The 20774-nt window shown below is 40.4% G+C and overlaps 1 protein-coding gene across 3 annotated transcripts in view; it reads left to right on the top strand.

The window, feature by feature from the left end:
• PIK3C2B (phosphatidylinositol-4-phosphate 3-kinase catalytic subunit type 2 beta) overlaps positions 1-20774 on the top strand; it is a 105049-nt gene that overhangs the window by 58519 nt on the left and 25756 nt on the right. For all 3 annotated transcript variants that reach the window (XM_060772981.2, XM_067468034.1, XM_067468035.1), the window contains 5 exons: positions 1542-1575; positions 3952-4147; positions 9262-9384; positions 15957-16124; positions 16519-16630. In XM_060772981.2, coding sequence (XP_060628964.2) covers positions 1542-1575; positions 3952-4147; positions 9262-9384; positions 15957-16124; positions 16519-16630 — 633 coding nt within the window. The remainder of the gene's footprint in view (positions 1-1541; positions 1576-3951; positions 4148-9261; positions 9385-15956; positions 16125-16518; positions 16631-20774) is intronic.

Here is a 20774-nt window from a genome sequence, read left to right as displayed (position 1 = left end):
CACGGCTTACCATAAATTTTACTTTGTATTTATTTATTTATTTAAAGCATTTATATTACGGCCTTCTCACCCCAAGGGGTATTCAGGGAGGAGCACAACATATAAATGGCAAACATTCAATGCTGAAACATACTAGTCCATACACATACAAAAGCATAAATATAACTTATCTTGATGTTATAATCCTCTAGTTAAAACTGTCTCAACAACCATATTGAATTTGGTTGGCATACTAAGGGCTCCTATCACTGCCTCATTGCAGAGTCCCAAAGGCTCGGTCTCACAGCCACGTTTTTAATCATCCTTCTATAGGACAAGAGGGAGGGGGCTGACCTGATCTCATTAGTAAGGGAGTTCCATAGCCGAGGAGCAATTACTGAGAAAGCCCTGTCTCTCGTCCCCACCAAACGTGCCTGAGATGGTGGCGGGATCGCGAGCAGGGCCTCCCCAGAAGATCTTAGTCTCCGCAGTTGTTCATAGGGGGAGATGCATTCTGACAGGTATTTACTGTGTCATACCTGCAGCTTTGCATATTGCAGGAAGCTGCATGATGTATTTATTTAGCAGGTTCACAGTGAACTAATTTGTGTTGCTGGTTTGCATATTTCCCAGCATTACTGGGAAAATTCAGTAAACCTGTAGGAAGTTTTCTAATCTGTAGAATGTGAATTGAGCTAAAGATCAGTAACTGAAACTAAGAGTAAGGCCATTTGAAAAGAGTGAAACCTATGTCTGTGTAAACATGCAGAAGACTGTCCTGTTTGTTTGCCCTGCTAATGTAAATGAATGGCATGAATTGAGGGGGGGGGGGGGGGAGGGGATTCATATGATTTATTAAAACCAGGCTTAGGCAATATTAGTCCTAAAGCTTACTGGCCTTTCTTTTTAGCACTGACAAAGTCCACCAGCATGTCTGAGTGAAATGGGCTATTTTAGAGTAGGATTGCTTTTTTGGACTATAATTCCCAATTCTGGCCAAGCTGGTGGGGGATTCTGAACAATGTAGTTTCCAGTGTCTGGATCAGAGAGATTGGACAGGCTATGTAACATTCACATAATTCTATCCTCCAAGCGAAAGAAAAGATCGGAGACCTCAGGAACAGTTTTGTGCTCCCGCTGTGCTTGCTGCTGATGTGGCTGCTTCACTGCCTGATGCATTGGCCTTGATTAAAACTGGAGCAACATGTATGCCAATCTCTCCAATATTTGCTTTCAATGCTCAGCCAATACTAATAAAATATGATAGCTTTTGCTTGTCACTGACTTAATCAGGGCTTCTTCAAAGAGTACATATAAACCCTGTATGTCCTTTCTTTCAGATTATATTTCTATTATCTCCAACTGAACATTTTGTATTTAAAATTCCTAAAAAGCTGAAGAAATCTAGCTACTTGCTTTTCTGTCTCATTTGGACTGGCTTGAACTGCTGGGAGGGGAAACACGTTGATGAATGTTATATAAGGCATCTGGCTCAGGGAACTGCTGCCATTTCTGTTTGATTGTCCTAAAATGTTTCTGTTCTGGTTTTCTTTCCTGAACAGGATCCAAATGTTTTGGCCATGAGAGAAAACAGAGGTAATGATTCCTATTCCCTTGTGCATGTATGTTGAAGAATTTTTTTACATTCCACATTCCCTTAGAGTGTTTAGTCTGAATCTAAATTATGGCATATTGTTATTTCATTAGCAGCTCATATTGGTCATTACTATCATAGTGGTATTAATAGTAGCCCTTTGAGTCTTCAATGTAAAATGATTTTCTAGAGAGGAAAAAGCTACTGACTAGATGTCTTAGCTATGCTGATTCCTCCCAGTTATAATGAATTTTAGGAGCGGATTTTTCAAATAGTGATCACCCCACAGTTCTCATGACCTTAACAAATTATTTGAAGCTCAAAATAGACATAAATGGGAGATCCTTAAACAGAAACTCTTGGGGGTATGTGTTCATAGTCAGTGAAGATCATAGTCAGTGTAGGAGAAGAAGCAATTGCAGTCAAGCAAAAATTCTTTCTAGATTATTACTATATTTATTTATACCCTGCTTTATTTCTCCCTAAGGAGACTCAAAGTGGCTTAACATAAAAGTATTAGCATACTATTTAAAATATACAAGTATGCAACATTAAAACAGCATTAAATATCAGCAGTATTAAAAAAAAATCACAGTTTAAATCCATTTAAACATAATGAAAGTTAAAACGACAGTGTCCCCTGACTTGATCTTTAAAACCTTCATCTTTAAAAGCCTGTCTGAATAAAAAGGTTTTAGCTTGAGAAGAGTTTTGAATTCTATTGTGAGGTCCATGTTCACTGAAATGTTATATAGTTGTTAAATAATATTTTTGCATGTGTAAGAGATCTGCACTGTATCTGATGGGAGCTCAACTTAGCGGAAAACCTAGAGAATGAAGGGATATGATATAGGATAGATTGTACAGTTGGCCATCCAAATGTGTTAATTTTCCTTTTGTAGATTTGATCATTCATGGATCTGATTAATATCTCTGCGTTATTTATTCATTAATTTTGAACACTTTTACCCCGCCCTTCTCAGTCTCTTGGGGGACTCAGTGTGACTCTGTGTTCATCTTCCGACAGTAGTTAATGATAGAGTCATGATGCAGGACCTAGAGATTCTTAGAGATAACACTTCTCTGGGCATTTATGGGTCCTTCAGAATGAATCTAATGGAAGCTGACCATAGGGTTGTGGTGAAAGACCTACAGAAGCGTTCTTTCAGGCAAACAACTAAAAAAATATTTGTGGTTTTCTCATTTTTACAGGGGATCTTGTGAATATAGTATTATTTATTCATTATTTTAGATCCCGCCCTCTCTTCCTTGCTGAGGGACTCAGAGTGGCTAACACTCGGCAGCAATTCAATGCCATTCAAATATAATACAATACTAAAACAAAATGCGTAAAAACTGGAAAACACAAAAGTTAAAACAACGATACATCATAAACATGATAAACAATATTAGATGATATTAAAACCAATTATATTAAAAGCCAATTCCATATTATTGCCAAAATTTGTATCCAACAGCCCTTTAACAGGCTACCCATTGTCTTCCCCAAGAGCTTCCTTTCAGATAAAGGGTTTTTTACTTGCCATCTGAAGGATAGCAGGGAGGGAGCCATTTTGATGTCTTTAGGGGAAGGTGTTCCAGAACCGAGGAGCCACCACCGAGGAGGCCCTCTCTCTCGTCCCCAGCACCTACATCTGAGACAGGGGTGGGACTGAGAGTAGGGCCTCTCTGGCAGATCGTTATTTATAGGTTGGTGTCAGGAAGTATACATTTTATTCATTCTTAGGGCCCTTTCACACAGCCATATAACCCAGAATATCAAGGCTGAGAATCCACAATATCTGCTTTGAACTGGGTTATCTGAGTCCACACTGCCATGTAATCCAGTTCAGTGTGGAATTTATACAGGTGTGTGGAAGGGGCCTAAGATTACACATTTCAGCCTTTCAGGTTATAGAGCTTGCAAACTATTATCTATTTGCAACATAAGGCTATGTATTCTGTCCTTTATTATACTTTGTGCATTTCTCCTTATATGGGCATATCCGAATCTTAAGTGGAAGCATTTCTCTTAATATTATACTATCAGAGACTCATCTGATGAGATACAGAAAAGGACTTCTAACATGACAGGGGAGAGGTTGGATATAAATAAATTTGCAGGATAATACAACCTGTCATATAGATCCTATTTCATAGGATTTGCAGAAGTCATTCTGAACTTCATTTAACAGCACTGGAAAGCAAACTTGATAACAAAGTTGTGGTTAGAAAGTTGGGTTCGGCTTCATGTAAGCCGCACCGAGTCCCTTGGGGAGATGGTAGCAGGGTACAAATAAAGTTTAATAATAATAATCTATACTTTGCAGGATCACACTTAATTCTAAAGTGCTTATGTTGAATCCTCTCCCATACAGAGAAAATTGTGGAAGCTTTGACAGCCTCCATCCTGGATCTAGTGGAACTCTACTGCAACACATTCAACGCAGACTTCCAGACTGTGGTACATGAGAACAGAAAGCATTATCTCTCCCAAGAAGCCTGCCTTCTTTCTTGCCCTCTCTCCTTTACAGTGTACGCCACACATCGTATACCTATCACTTGGGCTACAAGGTAAGCATCTGTGTTTTTCCTGTGGCACCTAGAAAGCATCCTGGCACCTGCATTTAAATCTAGAAAGAAAAGTATATACCAGGGATGAGCACTTGTGGTTTTTTAGGGGGTTTTGCACTGCATTTGCCATGATTCGTTAACAAAGGACTTGCTACTCAGGACTACTGGAAGCTGTAGTCCAAAATCATTAGAGACTCCAGTTGCCCAGCCCTGCTGTCCATTGATTTTTTTAATTTTTTTGTATCACTTCTGGCTTGATGTTAACACAGGCAGCCCAGTATTGTCTTAACTGAATTTCACTGCCTTGTAGTTCTGCCCACTTTTTAGAGCCTGAACTTGTCTTGAATTGCTTTCTTAAGTATTTGTCTTCCTTTCCTAATCATTTAAAGATAACTAATAGCTGATCCGTACAGTGACCCTTATTTCTCATGCCAGTAAGGTAATGCTCAAGATCTTGCAAGGAAGACTCCAGCAATACATGGAGCGAGAGTTGCCAGATGTTCAAGCTGGGTTTAGAAAAGGCAGAGGAACGAGAGACCAGATTGCCAATATCTGCTGGATAATGGAGAAAGGCAGGGAGTTTCAGAAAAACATCTACTTCTGCTTCATTGACTATTCTAAAGCCTTTGACTGTGTGGATCATAATAAATTGTGGCAAGTTCTTGGTGGGATGGGCATACCAAGCCACCTTGTCTCTCTCTTGAGGAATCTGTACAAGGACCAAGTAGCAACAGTAAGAACTGACCACAGAACAACAGACTGGTTCAAGATTGGGAAAGGCGTACGGCAAGGCTGCATACTCTTACCCAACCTTTTTAACTTGTATGCAGAACACATCATGCGATGTGCAGGGCTTGATGAATGCAAAGCTGGGGTGAAAATTGCTGGAAGAAACATTAACAACCTCAGATATGCAGATGACACCACTCTGATGGCCGAAAGCGAGGAGGAGCTGAGGAGCCTTCTAATCAAGGTGAAAGAAGAAAGCGCGAAAGCTGGGTTGCAGCTAAACATCAAAAAAACCAAGATTATGGCAACAAGAATGATTGACATCTGGAAAATAGAGCAAGAAAATGTGGAGGCCGTGACAGACTTTGTATTTTTAGGCGCAAAGTTTACTGCAGATACAGACTGTAGCCAGGAAATCAGAAGACGCTTACTTCTTGGGAGGAGAGCAATGTCCAATCTCGATAAAATAGTAAAGAATAGAGACATCAGACTGGCAACAAAGATCCGCCTAGTCAAAGCCATGGTATTCCCTGTAGTAACCTACGGATGTGAGAGCTGGACCTTAGGGAAGGCTGAGCGAAGGAAGATCGATGCTTTTGAGCTGTGGTGTTGGAGGAAAGTTCTGAGAGTGCCTTGGACTGTGAGAAGATCCAATCAGTCCATCCTCCAGGAAATAAAGCCCGACTGCTCATTGGAGGAAAGGATACTAGAGACAAAGTTGAAGTACTTTGGCCACATCATGAGGAGACAGCAAAGCCTGGAGAAGACAATTATGCTGGGGAAAGTGGAAGGCAAAAGGAAGAGGGGCCGACCAAGGGCAAGATGGATGGATGGCATCCTTGAAGTGACTGGCTTGACTCTGAAGGAGCTGGGGGTGGTGATGGCCGACAGGGAGCTCTGGCGTGGGCTGGTCCATGAGGTCACGAAGAGTCGGAGATGACTGAACGAATGAACAACAATAGCTGATCAGAAAATCAACGGTTCACATCTGCGGGTGAGGTGAGCTCCCGTTTTTAGCCCCAGCTTCTGCCAACCTAGCAGTTTGAAAACATGTAAATGTGAGTAGATCAGTAGGTACTGCTTTTGCGGGAAGGTAACAGTGCTCCATGCAGTCATGCCGGCCACATGATCTTGGAGGCATCTGTGGACAATGCCAGCTCTTTGGCTTAGAAATGGAGATGAGCACCATCCCCCAGAGTCCCACACGAGTAGACTGTCAAGAGGAAAACCTTTGCCTTCACCTTTTAATAGGGTAGTTGGGCTGGGGTTGATGGGGATGGAGAGTTACACTTTCCCTCTACCTTGAATGTTAAATCTGAGTCACTGTATGATGGCTGGAAAATTTATTTATTTTATATATTTATTTAAAACATTTATATTCTGCCCCTTTCAACCCGAAGAGGACTCAGTGCGGAGCACAACATATATACGGCAAGCATTCCATGCCTGGACATAAAATAACTATAAATATACACAAACGTTAAAATCAGTGATACAGTATCTACTTTAAAACCATCTCAAGTTGATGTAGATCCTACACTGTCTGACAAGAACTGCAAGAGAGGTATTTGATGTCACACAATTCACTCTTAACAATGCTGGTGAGCTATTTAGAATCCATCCAGAACTAGATTAAAATTTTAAAATAACTCGTTTAACACATTTCAATTTGAAGGAATGGAGCAAGCTGACTGGCTGAGATGGAAGCACTAGGGAAAACCTTTATGAAGGATTTAACCATTCCCCAGGGCAATGCAGCCTTCGGACTCCCACCCAGTGCTGTTTCTAGAGGTTCCCTGAAATGCTTCCGCAGTGGAAGCCATGGCTGTAGGGACCCCACTCTCCAGTGACAGATGGCTGCTTCTCAGCCTGGGCTTATGCCCTCTCAGCCAATGCTTGTTAGTGGAAGGGAATTGCTTAATGGATCCAGGGGACAATAAGACGCCTGGTCAGGGAGGGGACATCTCTTTTGTCAGCAGCCTTTGCTTGTGTGTTTGTGTTTCTCTGAAGGCAGGGACGCAGCGTCTGGGAGGCACCCATGGGGAATCCATATCCCTACGGCAGCAGAAACGTGGGAGGGGGCTGGTTGAGGAGGTGATGGCAACATGAGCCGCCCCCTCCCTCCAGGGACCTCTTGCCTTTGTCTCCACTTTAATGTATTCCAGGGAGTGAGTGACTCTGAACAAAGGCAGTAGCCTGGGAAATCCAGGCCTGTCCTGACCTTTGTTGCCCTGGAGCCCTCCCTGCATCATCGCTTGGCACCTGTCACATGGCTGGCTCTTCTGACAGAGTGCCATGTGATGGCATTCTGCATGGTGTACGGCAACCCAGCTGGCGGGGAGGCATGTCAGGAGAGCAGTTCACCACTCCCACCTCCCCCCAAAGATAACATCAGAGGAAAACACCCCCATGTTTGGAGATGAGGGGAGGGGGGCCTGAAAATGTGTGTGGGAGAGTAGTTCCCATCTAGCTTCTCCTTTGATAAAGAATCTGAGATGTAAATGGGCTAAGATCTCTCAGAAAGCAGAAGGAAGGGGGATTCTGTCATCATGCGTCTCAGATTTCAGTTTAATCAAAGTGAACTTAATTGAGCACAGAAATTAGCTTGCTAATCCTGCAAACATACTTTAAAGAGCAGTGTGGCTGGTACAACCTCTCTATTCAAATGCTTTTAATCCATGAACTCAAAAAGGAATCCCTAGAATATGTGTTTCCGAGGTAGTAAACTACAAATCTCTGGTGTGCTCATAGAATCATAGAGTTGGAAGAGACCTCATGGGCCATCTAGTCCAACCCCCTGCCAAGAAGCAAGAAAATCAAATTCAAAGCATGTTCCCAAAGTGCTGGACTACAAGTCCTGTCATTCCTAGGTAACTATATTATGGAGTTGCAATCCATCACTTCTGGCAGACATGGAATTGAGGAAGTCTGACATAAATCTGTGATTCGCAAGATCTATAAGGATCTTTCTCAGGAGAAAAAAATCTTTGATCTGAGACGGAATATTATTATCTTCAGTAATCAATTTTCTGAATTCAATTAGTGATGTGTATGATAATTAAATTCAGCTGGGTTCTGAAGAACGTTAAAGTCCCGAGACCTTTACCTGTTCTTTTTGTTCCACTTAATATGTGCTATAATAATAATAATAATAATAATAATAATAATTTATTTATAACCCGCTCTATATCCCCAAGGGGACTCAGAGCATATTACTAAGGATAAACAACCTAAAGGCCTTGAGATGCGTACAGCTAACATACTTTCTGACCATTAAAGTCATAGCAAGTGGTATCAGTGTAGTCCAAGGCTGGAGTCTTGCTAGTGTACTAAGCCAATGTAACTGCACTAGCATAGCCAATTGTAGCAGAAGGGGGTGGGGGGAGCCATGGGCATGACAACAGTAAATAAGTAAGTCATTGGAGAAACAGTATGCTTGGATTCAGCAGATAATGTCTGCCCTTGCTTACCATCTCTGTTTGTCTCTGAGAAAAAATTAACTGCTGAAAAGTGGCTCAAAACATATGGAGGACATGTGTTGCTCTGTGGTAATCTGTTTATATTTTATTATTATTAGCACTTCTTATTAGTTGTTGCTATTACACCATTTTTTGTACTTGGCACTTTGAAAGAAGAGGAGGATAGATCTCTTTCCAAAGTGGTTTGCAATCTAAAAACAAAATCATGGAATAACAGAGGAAGAAGAGGGAAACAGACATTGAAAGTATGAGCAGGGGAAACAACTTGTTATATTTAAACCTAGTAAAGAGGTGTTACAATAGATTAGGTTACAGTACATTAAAATATTTACCCGTCCCATGTGTTGTTTTACATCTCAATGCCAGTTAACAATAGATCAAAATGCAAACATAACATTTCCTCTTAAAATTTTGTTGGAACAACTAAAACAGAACAGATGCTTAACCCCCACTCACTGTCAGTCCATCTCTTCACATTCCTTCAAAATAAGTCCAGATAAAAGGACTTACGGTGCTTCGGACAGATAGCATGAGCTTTCGTGAATCTAAAGTTGAGAAGGAGCTTTGCAGATGATAGTCATACACCAAATTGGGACATCCCCAACTGCCAGACAAAGCTTTGTATATATTATAGACCAGGTTTGGACCATCTGGAATGTGTTTGTCATTCATTCAGTCCCCTTGGAGTGTGAGGGTGAAATTGGAAAAAGCTGTTCCATAGTTGGGAATAAAACTGATTCCTAGCATGTCTTTCTTCTGCACTGAAGGTCAGCAGGCTGATTTCAGTTTCAGCATTCAGTCTGTCTGAAACTGAGTTCCCACCTTTTTGTACATGGAAGTATCAAGAAGTTTTCCATCTAGCCTTTCTATATCATTGTCCCTCTCTTTTCTGATTTCTTTCTGCAGCTATGAAGATTTTTACCTTTCCTGCTCACTTAGCCATGGTGGCAAAGAGCTCTGCAGCCCCTTACAAACTCGGAAAGCTCATGTATACAAGTATCTCTTTCATCTTATCATCTGGGACCAACAGTAAGACATCTATTTATTTATCAATATTAGGGTGGAGGAAAAGGGAAGGGTGGAAAAGTATCTGAGTAGGGGAGAAATGGTTCACAGTTCTGAGACTGTTAGTATTCAAGGGAAGAAGGGTTAACAGTAAATATATTGTTCTATGTGAACTGGTAAAAATAAATACATTAAAAGTTGTTGTTTTTCAAGCAGGAGAACCAGTTTTACATGCAAAGTTTGCAGAATTAATTCCGGATAGCAGGCTCAGACATATGATTAGGCAAAGTGAGATGGTCAGTTCAGGCATCAGATGCAGGGAGAAGGTGCCAACCAGATGTTAGAGCAGAGAATTGAGGATTTCGTATCCAAATGTGTGCTTCCTAAGAAAAACTGCTGCCTTTAGGTATAGTGGTGAAAACTGTTCTTATCACCCATGTTGAAGAAAGCCCAGCTGCCAATCTAGTTGTGCATATAATGAAACAGATAAGTTGCAATCTACTTCTTTCTCCAGGTAGCAAAATGTCTTGGGTTGTCTTGGGCCAAGTGGACCTGGTCCTTTTTTCTAAAATCTTAGGCAGTTGTTGGAAAATTGAGTAGTGTGAAGTAGATAGGTCAGTGGACTATCCCAGTATGATCTGTTTTACAGCTTTCTCTTCAGTTCTTGAAAATGTTAGTATTTTGGTCATTGGTCACAATGGTTGAGAGATTTTGGAAGTTGTGCTCCAAACAAAATCAAGCTCTGTTTCTGGGCACATGCATATAATCTATGAACGTGTTAAACTCTGTGTCTGGTGTGAGGTTGAGAAAAAAGACTGGGGGAAAAGAAGAATATTCCATAGAAAGGAGACACCAAAAGCTAGTACAATGGCAGAATAGCTGTGGATAGTCATAGGTGAGTATTATATGACTGAGAGCTGATTGGTGTAGTGGTGTGAATACTGAACTATAGTTCTGGAGATCAAGGTTCAAAGTGCTCAGCTATGGAATCCTACTGGATCACCTTGGGCAAGTCACACACTTTCCTGGCCTCAGAGTATGGCAAAGGTGAAACCACTGTTAACAAATCTTAACAAGAAACTCCATGATAAGATTGCCTCAGGTTCACCAACATACAATACACAATACAACAGCTGTGGAGTCCAGAAGGAGCAGCCTGGTGCCTGTCAGGGCTGCTGTTCACTACCTAAATCAGTTTCCTAATTTTGCTTAACGTTGGGACCAGCACTAAGTAACAACACTGTTAGACCAGTGGTTATCAACCTGTGGGTCCGCAGGTGATTTGGCCTAGAACTCCCAGAAATCCCAGCCAGTTTACCAGATGTTAGGATTTCTGGGAATTGAAGGCCAAAATATCTAGGGACCCACAGATTGAGAATCACTGCTGTTAGACCAACCTTTGTGTCTTAAAAATTGACTTATAATTACTCTAATACGGATTTTTGAATTTGTAGGGTCAATATGACTACTACTTCTTTTTGCAGATCGTACATAAAGAGGTGGGCAGATTCCAAGGGTCCAAGAGTTATTTTTTGTGCCTGCTGGTGAACCCTATGCTGTTTAAAAAGTGGGAAAATGAATGTCTATAAATACAAGAAAGGAACATATGGCAGGGAATCTTGCTTGCATGTGTCTTCCTGGCATGTTTCCATTTTTTCTTCCTTCTCAGTGGGAGTTCCCATGGTGGGAGTGTGAGAAACATGTCTGCTATGCAAAGGGTGACTCATCCCTTACTGCTTTTGTGACTCCACAGAAAAGCCCTTCATGGCTGGGCAGCTCCTCGCCCTACACCATGGACATAAGTTTGAATCTGAGAACCTGACAAAATAACTTCCGAAGGGTGTCATATTACAAAGGAGGAGATGGGTATGCTCCTCTCTCAACCCAATGCACAATCTTCTCTCTGTATGTGTACTGATATATACATATGTGCACATATGTATTCATCAATACACACACACACATACTTAAATATTTACATATATACCTGTGAAATAGGAGATGGAAGGGGGAAGGGAACTTGATCCTAAAATAACCCAGGGAGCAGGAAGGCTGCTAGCCTCTCCTACTCGGATTACACTAGGAATTTTTACGATGCCAGCAGAAAAAGGGGTGGAACAAAGATAATTTTAGAAGCTGTCTGCCACACACAGAGAAGCAACATGGCGAACGTTTCCTAAACTCTTGGAGTTTAATGTTTAATTCAGTGAACTAAGATGGAACAAAGTCTAGAGTGGGAAAACCTTAGCAAGGAGTCCACCATTGTAGCTGTTTCCAAGGGGCTATAGCTAGCTGTAAGGAAGGCTTTAAGGCATGGGAGACTTGTGCAGCACCTTTGGACTATCTCTGTGCCTGTATGGGGCTGCACTGATCAGCCACACTCTTCAGCTCTGCTAACGCTACAGGATCAACAAAGGATCCTGCTGATTGCACATCTTTTAAGGTGCTGGCTGTATAGAAAGGGAAACACCCCTTGAACAAGGTCAGTGTATGTGTGTGCTTCCCCTCCCCTTTCTTCTCTTAATGGTAGGATCTTTCCCCTCCCATCCAGTTAGAGAAACTCCAGATGGAAATTTGGGAGTCCGGGCAGTTGCATTTCCTCTTGCAACTGGAGACATCTCGCACTGAAGTTTTATTACAAACCCTGGTCTTTTTGCCATAGCTCAGACTTGGAAAGGCGATATCATAATATGAATAAATTACTAATGCTATTAAGATGTATAATAATTTACTGTTGCATAAAGTATTTCAAAATGCATGCCATTTTCTCAACATGAAGTAATGCATAGTTACTAGAAGGAAAGGTTTCTAGGAAAGAATGTGTCATCTCCAAGCAAACTTGAGAATTGATACTGGAATTTAAAGTATTTTTCTGTCTTTCTGTTTGTAAAGTTACTAAATTTGGCGTGTTACATAAAGAGAACAAAATGAAAAGCACAGAAAGGGTTTCAACTGAATCTGTCAATGATTTCAGATATCACCAAAACAAACACTTCCTGTTTTAATGTTTGTTGCTTTAGTGTTTGTTGCTTTTTGGTCAAAACCTTTATACACTGGTTTTGACCAAACTTGATATTTAAATTAATGTTGAGATCACAAATATTTTTGTTGACACTTGTGACCAGTTAGCAAACAATGGCTTTAAAAAACCAACAACAAGTTTTGGTCTATTTGACATAGAACCTGGTGTTAAAGGCATTTTAAAATGTTTAGGTCTTACCAGTTCAGCTTTTGTTTCTTTTAACAAGCAAAATAATCAACATCAGGCAATACAATGAGTAAATTTTCTAGCTCTTTGTAAAGATGGTGGTTGATGATGACAATGATAACGGTGATTATATGATACTTTTAAAGTGCTTGAGCCTTTAAACATGAAAAGTCACTGTGGTTCATAGTCAGGCAGTTGGATATTTTCACTGGCATGACCTTAAGTTCAACAGGACATGCACTTAACTGACTAGTTGTGACTGGGTTACTGCTTATCCATTCCTTGGCTGGCATCCTCTTAGTGACGTACACATATCTAAGTTGCATTAGCCAAGTCGAGTGATCTTTTTAAACAATGGTCAGCAGTCATATCCAATGGACAGTGGCATAAGTAGAATTGTAAATTGTACATTCAGTAGCACATTAAAGTACAAAGATGAGTGTGTGAATGTGCATTAATTTGTGCATTGTAATTGTACATTGAGTTGTTAGTCATGCTCACTGACAACTCACTGACTGTTGATCTACATAGGTTCTGCTATGTTGGTATTCAGTATAGGGGTGATGTACCATAACTCAGGGCACAGCTATAATATAGCATTAATACTGTTTAACACCACATTAACATCCATGGTTCCATGCTATATAAACCCAGGATCTGCAGTTTGATGATGTAACAGCACTCTTTGGCAAAAAAGAAGAAGAAGCTAAAAACCCTGTATAATTACAACCCCTATGATCCCATAGCATTGAGCCATGGTAGTCAAAGTGGTCTCAAACTCTATTAAATCTATAGTGGTCCTTCAAGTCAACAGATGTAGGATCTCAAATCTCATCTATAAGACTGAAATAATATTGATTTTGGTATGGAAACAAATAAAATAAACTATAAAGACCTTCTTTACTTCAAAGGTACTCTATTTTATGAATATAAATCCCTGAATATATATTAATATGAGGATAATGATCACATTGGTGCACTAAACTTCCTTTATTTATAGGACACGACCTGATAGTAATAATAAAAATTTATAACCTCTGCTGTCTCTCCAGGGGGAGTACCTTTGAAGTAAAGTGGCAAACATTCAGTGCCATAATAAAAAATAAACAGACAGACCAAATCAAAATCATAACTAAAAGAACATCAATGTGAACTTATAATAACTAGCCAAAAATAAGTGCTTAAATAAACAAAAATAAATGCTTAAATAAACATCAAACACATTTACAACATAACAAAATCAAAACAACTAAAATATATTAAAATATAAGCTAGAGTGCATAGATGGGTTTTCAGAAGTTTTTTAAAAGAGAGGAGAGAGAGGACAATTTTATTTCATAGGGAAGGGAGTTCCAGAGGTGGGAGGCGATCATGGAGAAGGCCTCCTCTCTCGTTCCCACCAACTGTGATTGAGACAGAGGTGGGGCAGAGAGCAGGGCCTCCTCCACCATCTCAGCACCTGTGTTGGTTTATATATGGAGATGTGGTTTTTTAAATAGTCTTTGCCCGAACCCTACAGTTTGAATTCAGTGAATTTGTAATAGAGGTCTGCTGGCTCAACTGCCCACCTTTCCTCATAATCAATGCACAGTAGAGTTTAGAAGTGGTAAACCAGGTAACAAAGTCTGCACCTAATTTCACATAAAGGTTAACTTACAGTTGATTCATTGCATCTATTCTAATTAGACCAATATATATTTATAATGGACATGGCATGCAGCAAGGGTCTAGCTGCTATTGGACTGGTAAGGGTCTTGCTCCTGGCTCTCCTTTCACCAATGGGGACCTCCTGTCACCAACTCCCTTGCCCCATATCCTTGCCTGGCAGACAAGATAACAGCTGTAATTATATCCCGAGGGCCTGTTAGTATTTCTTGCCCTCAGGCACCAAGCTGTGCTTCTAGCATGCAGTTCCCTTTCTTTCTGCCACTGAACTGCTCCTTGTACTGCATATCCCTTGTTCAACTTCTGACTGCTGAGAAAGGACCCATTTACCAAATAAGGTGTTAACTTTGCCTTGGTTTTCATTCTAAATTTGTATAAGTTTTAATTGTATTTTTAATTCAAACTTACTTAGGACTTTCTTTGAGTCCCATTTTTGGGAACAAGGATGGATACAAATCCAACAAATAGGTTTATTCTTGTTGTTATGTTCCTTGAGGTCTTTTCTGACTTATAGAAACCCTAAGATGACCCTATCATGGGGATTTCATGGCAAGATTTTTTCAAAGAGGGTTTCCTTTTGCCTCCCTGAGGCTGATAGAATGTAGTTTGTCTAAGGACATTCAGGGCCTCATCACAAATGTCAGCCAAAGCATCTCACTTTGCCTGGCATCATGGCAGAAGGAGAGGGGCAGTGGGGTGAATTTGTCATCCTGTATGCAACTCCCTCTTGGTGACGCTTTCCCCATTCCATGGGGGAAGCGTTGCCCTCCCAGAGAGGACGTGTGCTGGCTCACCTCCATTGGAAGCCTCCTGTGGTGTGGGGAAAGCCCCTGGCAGTGCTTTCACCTCCAGCAGCAGGGCCTCCTTCAGAAGTCACACAATGTTGTGTGATCTCTGGCGTGGAGCTCTGTCCAGAAGATGAGGTGAAAGCATCCTAGGACGCTAAATTGCCCGTCTGATGAGGTTGTCAGTGAGTTTCCATGGCTGAACTCATATTCAGATCCTGGTCTCCAGAGTTGTAGCCCAGTGTTCAAATCACTACACTACACAATGGCTCTAATAGATAGGTGGACAACCTATATTGAGGATGGGAAATGTGCAGCCTGGTCCCTTTTATAGCTTCATGACCCTCTGAAGCTCCCATCACCCGTGACTGTTAAAGACTCCAAGAAGTGATGTGAATATTTCACACTACATAATTACATACATAGTTATAGTGCTATAATTTTCCTTTAACTGCCATGGATCAATTCCATGGAATCTCAGGATTGGCCATTTAGGGAGGGCATTTGTGAACTCTCAGCCAGAGATCTCTGGGACCAGACTACAAATCCCCGGATTCAATGGGATGCAGTTTTGGCACTTAAAATGGAATCATAGTGCTATAGTTGCATATACTGTACAACTCGTATAATATGAAACTCATCAGTGAGAGCCCAAAGGTGGAAATCGACATCTGTGTTTCCTTTACAGTTCCTGATCGCTGTACTACAGTGTTTCTTTGACTCTCTCTATTTAATGAATTTTATTTAAGAATAAAATGGAAATCAAAGCTTCGAAGGATTGCTGTGATGGCAAATAAGCTAACTATTTTGGAAGACCTTCATGAAATGATTACTTTAGAAGATCCTGCCTATTGAAAGCATTACAGTATAAATCAAAGCCTTGCTTCTTAAAGGGAAATAGCTTGATACTGTAACACATTCCCTTTAACTTCTTCCAGAATCTGTTTCCCAATTCAAGTGAACCGCCTACCACGAGAGACCCTTCTGACTGCCACACTCTATGCCATTCCAGTCCCTCCTCCAGGGAGCTCTTCAGAAGCAAACAAGCAGCGCCGAGTCCCAGAGGCTTTGGGCTGGGTCACCACTCCACTCTTCAACTTTCGGCAGTATGTGCCCCAACTCCTATCGCTTCTATGCAGGGAATTAAATAAATAAACAATATAGAGTGTAGCTTTCCAGGACATATTTTGGGAATAAATATCTGTTTTATTGACTTATCACAGAGGGGAAAAAATCTTCCTGAACCCTGTGCATTAATTGACTTTATGACATAAGCTTTTGTGTACTTTTGTTTTTACCTGTGTTCCATCCTCAAGATATCTTTTTATGTACGTATATACCAGTACAGGTATTTCAAAATCTGAAATACAAAATACCTCTGGTCCCAAGCATTTTGGATAAGGGATGCTCAATCTGTACTGCTTTTGCTTACTGGAATATTGTTCTTAATTAGTACAGGGGTCTGAATTCACTTTTATTTGTTGTTTTTTATTGATAAAGGGTCCTGACTTGTGGACGGAAACTCCTAGGTTTGTGGCCAGCAACTCAAGGTTCCTCTAGTGCAAGATCAAGTGCTCCCAATTTCAACCAGCCCGACAGTGTTATTCTGCAGGTGAGTTTTGGCTTTATGCTCTGTGGTGGGAGATGGGAGGAAATCACAGTATTGTGCTGAAAACATACAAAGTCTTAGACCAGTCTAAAATGACACGAATTGGGGTTCGTGCAGTTTGCCATTAGAAACCAGAGATTGTTCTGTGGATGTTTTGGCTTCAGCAAGCTTAGAATAGTATTTTGAGCATTGGACTAAGACCCTGGGGAGCAAGATCCAATTTCCCATTCGGCCATGGAAACCCACACACTCTCATCTCCGTAAAACCTTGTGATTAGTTTGGTTTCTGACTTAGGGTCCCATAAGTCAGAAGGGACTTGAAGGCACAACAAAGAAGATTCGGCAGTCTGTGATTCTTCAGCCCAGATGTTGTTTCCATAATTTCTTACCACTAGTTTTGATTGTTAGACATGATGAGAGATGTCATCCAGCAACCAGAGGAGTTCCTCTAGTTCTTTGCTCCTCGTAGCTCATATTCAAGCATATAATGGGCTTGGTTTCAAATCAGAGCTGTATTAATTTGGGGAAGTTTCCAACCAACAGAAATATAATTGGAACTAGTTTATTCCCATCCTCTCTATAGGGGCCATGGGACTGGGAAAGACAATAAGCTCATTAACTAAAAGGGGAAAAATGATGTGGATATTGTGCCAGTTCACTGGACCAGATAAGTATTTTTAAGTGGTGTGATAGATACTCAACAACTGTGGAAAAAACTTTGGTTATAGTTACAAAATGTGCGAATTAAATTGCAGACTATTGCTTTGAAGGTACAGCAAGTTTGGCAATATCCATAAATTGTTTGTTTGTCTTTTTAAAAGGATGAATTAGTGTTCTTGGAGGCATAGTGTGGTTCAGACTCTCATAAACATTAAAACTAAAAATTGTAAAAACAGTGTAGGGTCCTTTAAGAACAAATCCCACTGTGGGTATGCATGTGAAAGAGAGAAGCATGTCTTCTTCATTATGATATAATTCATACCTTCCCTTTTTCCCTTTGGAGGGAATATGAAGGTTATTTTCCCCCAAAAAAATAGACATAGCTATTTGAGAGCTGGTAAAAATGTAATTTTACATTAACTAAAGTACTAGCTATGCAAATGACATGTTTAAAAATGTTTTAACTTCTGTTAACAGAGAAACATGGTCACCAGTTTGTCTTCTGATGAACTTTTATAGCTTATGTCCTGTCACTATAACATTGTTAGTCTTTAAGGCGCTATGAAATGCATTTTGAATATACAAAGAAAAAAGGTGGCTCAGAAATAGAAGAAGCTTCATTTAATTCTGTTGTATCAGATACCTATTGCTTTTGGAGAACTGTTCTCTCTTTCTGTGGGCTCTGGCATACTTTAGATTCCTTAGACATTTCAGATACTTGGGTACATTAAAGTGCAAGTTCTTGTGACACCAGCCATTTGCCTGATCCCAACACATAATAAATTAACTGTATTGTTTTGTCTTGAATTGTTGCGTCCTCCTGTTTCCAGTTCCAGTGGTTCGCACTTATTAGTTTCACTCTCCTCTCTGTCTGCAATTATGAATATAGTTCTGGACATGAAGTCAGAATCCCATTCCTGTTGCTTTGGGTGTGGACAGAAGGAATGGAAGGAGAGGCCGAGGCACTTCTAACTGGAGACTTGGCAGAGAGAAAGAGAGCAAATCTTCTCCCCTGGGTCATATCATGTGCACCATCCTCCTTCTTTGCTGACTTGGAGCAAGAAGAGAGATTGTTTCTGAGCTTCTGACCAAACCCTGCCAGATCTCCAATTACTTCCCTTCAGTCTCTTCCCTTCCTTTATGATGTAGTTCTCTGACCTGGTTATCCAGTACTGATTTCTTTGGCACATGACTGAGGGAATAATTTTCTTTTCCAAAGCCACTTACAAATCCATTAAGTTTTTAATTATTTATATTAAAAATAAGTCTATTGCTGGTGATTCGCCTCATTGCTCCTTTTGCAAAGTGCCTGTATTTTGGAGAATAAATGGTGTTGCTAGTGGAACTTTCCTGTCAAGAGCCGGGTATGGCTATGACTTTATAAATCTTGGATAGTTTGAGCTCATCTCCCATCTTTCCACTTGAAGGAATCAATAGTAATGTCCTATTAACTTTAATCCAAGATGCATTGTTTAGATTAAGTACAGCTCCTCTAGAAATTTTGAAGTCTATGCTACCATCCTAAAGTATTGGTAGTTAACACCACTCATTTGTGTGTGCCCTTTTATTCTACTAGAAGAGCATGCTATGGCTCTGTTATCTGTCTAGAATAAGGTGGGCAATGCCAGGGCTTGTTAACTGCATCACATCTTTTTCTATGCTTGAGAAGAAGCCTTGCAAAGTATATGTTGTTGCAGTCCTGGAGACATCCAAAATGTGAGGCCAAATGAATTGGCTGTGATCAGTCCCAAAGCAAGTGGGAGTGGCTAACATCTAGCTTGGAGCCAGCTCTGCTTTTATTCATTAGTGGCTGAACCACAATAACAACAACAACAACAACTTTATTTTTGTACCCCGCCTACAACTCCCCAAAGGTGCAGTTTTCATGGGATCAAGCCCCACAGTTAAAAAATAACACATTAAGATGCAAACAACAGTATAAAACAAAATAAAACAACATTATAACTATATATAAAACAGGCATCAAAACCAATAATAATCATCATCATCATCATCATCTTTATTTAATACCCCACCCCCATCTCCCCAATGGGGACTCGGGTGGCTTACATGAGGCCAAGTCCAACAACATATTACAATAAAGTAAAACCAAAACACAATAACAACACAGTAAAATACATACAACATATGAGTACAAAAACGATAAAACAAAATCATACACAGTAAAATAACATAACATAACAATGAGCGGGCTGCATGTGCAAGATAAAAACTAAGATACTAAAAATACTAAAATCAGGATGAGATAAGGATGGAGCAGATTGTTTGTGGGGGAGAAACTCATAAAGGAACAGGGTCATAAATATAGACCTTCATACAGGTGGGGGATATACTCTGGGGACAAAAATCGTTGAGAGGGAGCAACTGTGTATGATAATATGGCTACTCTCCAAAACCAAAAACCAATAACAAATTCAATGTATCATCATGAGTGGGTGGGCTAGTGCAACAATAATTTAAAGGATAGGCTGGTAACTAAAGTGCATGGTCACATCTTTTGCCATGCTATATGTAGGTCACTGGATCAACGGCGAATGCTGAATCCTCAGTGGAAAGGGTTATCTGGTCCTTCCATCCAGATTTCAGTTTGGGCTTGGCACACCAATATTTAGCCATCTTTGGAAGTTTTCATGATAAAGTGAGTCACAATCTGAACACATATTGCACAGCAGCACAGTCAGATGATTCAGTGGTTACCACTTCCCTGTAACAAAGGTGTGGTTAAAAGGGCAATGTGATTTCGCCTTCAGTCTTTGTTTTAACAGCTTTTTTTCCTCCTGGTCTGCACTTTGTCCCAACCAAAAATAGCCCCATGTAACTGAAGGTATATAGGTCACAAGCTAGCTTGATATCACAGTTCTCCTGCAACATTTCCCCAGCTCCAAGCACCATGCTGTCTGTACATCTCTTGCTTTCATACACATTAAGTGCCTGGAAAACTATGGAGGAAAAGCATGTAAAGACTAAAAAAAATGGAAGTCCTAATGGATGGGCAAGATTGGCCTATTTGAAACAACTGCCCAAATATAAATACACACACAGCCGTTTTTGGGCTGCTACTATCAAATGATGTTCTGGAGAAGAGGTGCCATGGTTTTAATGCCCGTTGTTGCTAGGGGTAATCTAAGAGCCCAGATTACCACTGGTACAGTGCTGGTGTATGAAAACCAGATGAATAGACAAGTTTGTACATTACATTCTGCAGGAGAGTAAAGGCGCGGGAATGTATATTAACACACTACTAAAAATAATAGAAAGAAAGCCATATTGGTTACATTTTTAAAACTGATCACAGAAGTATCTGTTTCATTCTTTGTACAATGTGAAGAGAAAATGTAACTTGGAGCAAGAAGAGATTATTGCACTGAATGCTTATTGCACTGAATTATGTTCTCTGTGGTGTTTAAAATGGCACTCAGTGATGTGAATGATTGGCTACTCAGGTACAAATGAGGGGGTACTTTTT

The sequence above is a fragment of the Anolis sagrei genome, chromosome 4, assembly GCF_037176765.1.
Source record: "Anolis sagrei isolate rAnoSag1 chromosome 4, rAnoSag1.mat, whole genome shotgun sequence".
In the NCBI taxonomy this organism is placed as follows: domain Eukaryota; kingdom Metazoa; phylum Chordata; class Lepidosauria; order Squamata; family Dactyloidae; genus Anolis; species Anolis sagrei.
Note: the sequence above shows the minus strand (reverse complement) of the source record. Positions and strands in the feature narration are given on the sequence as shown.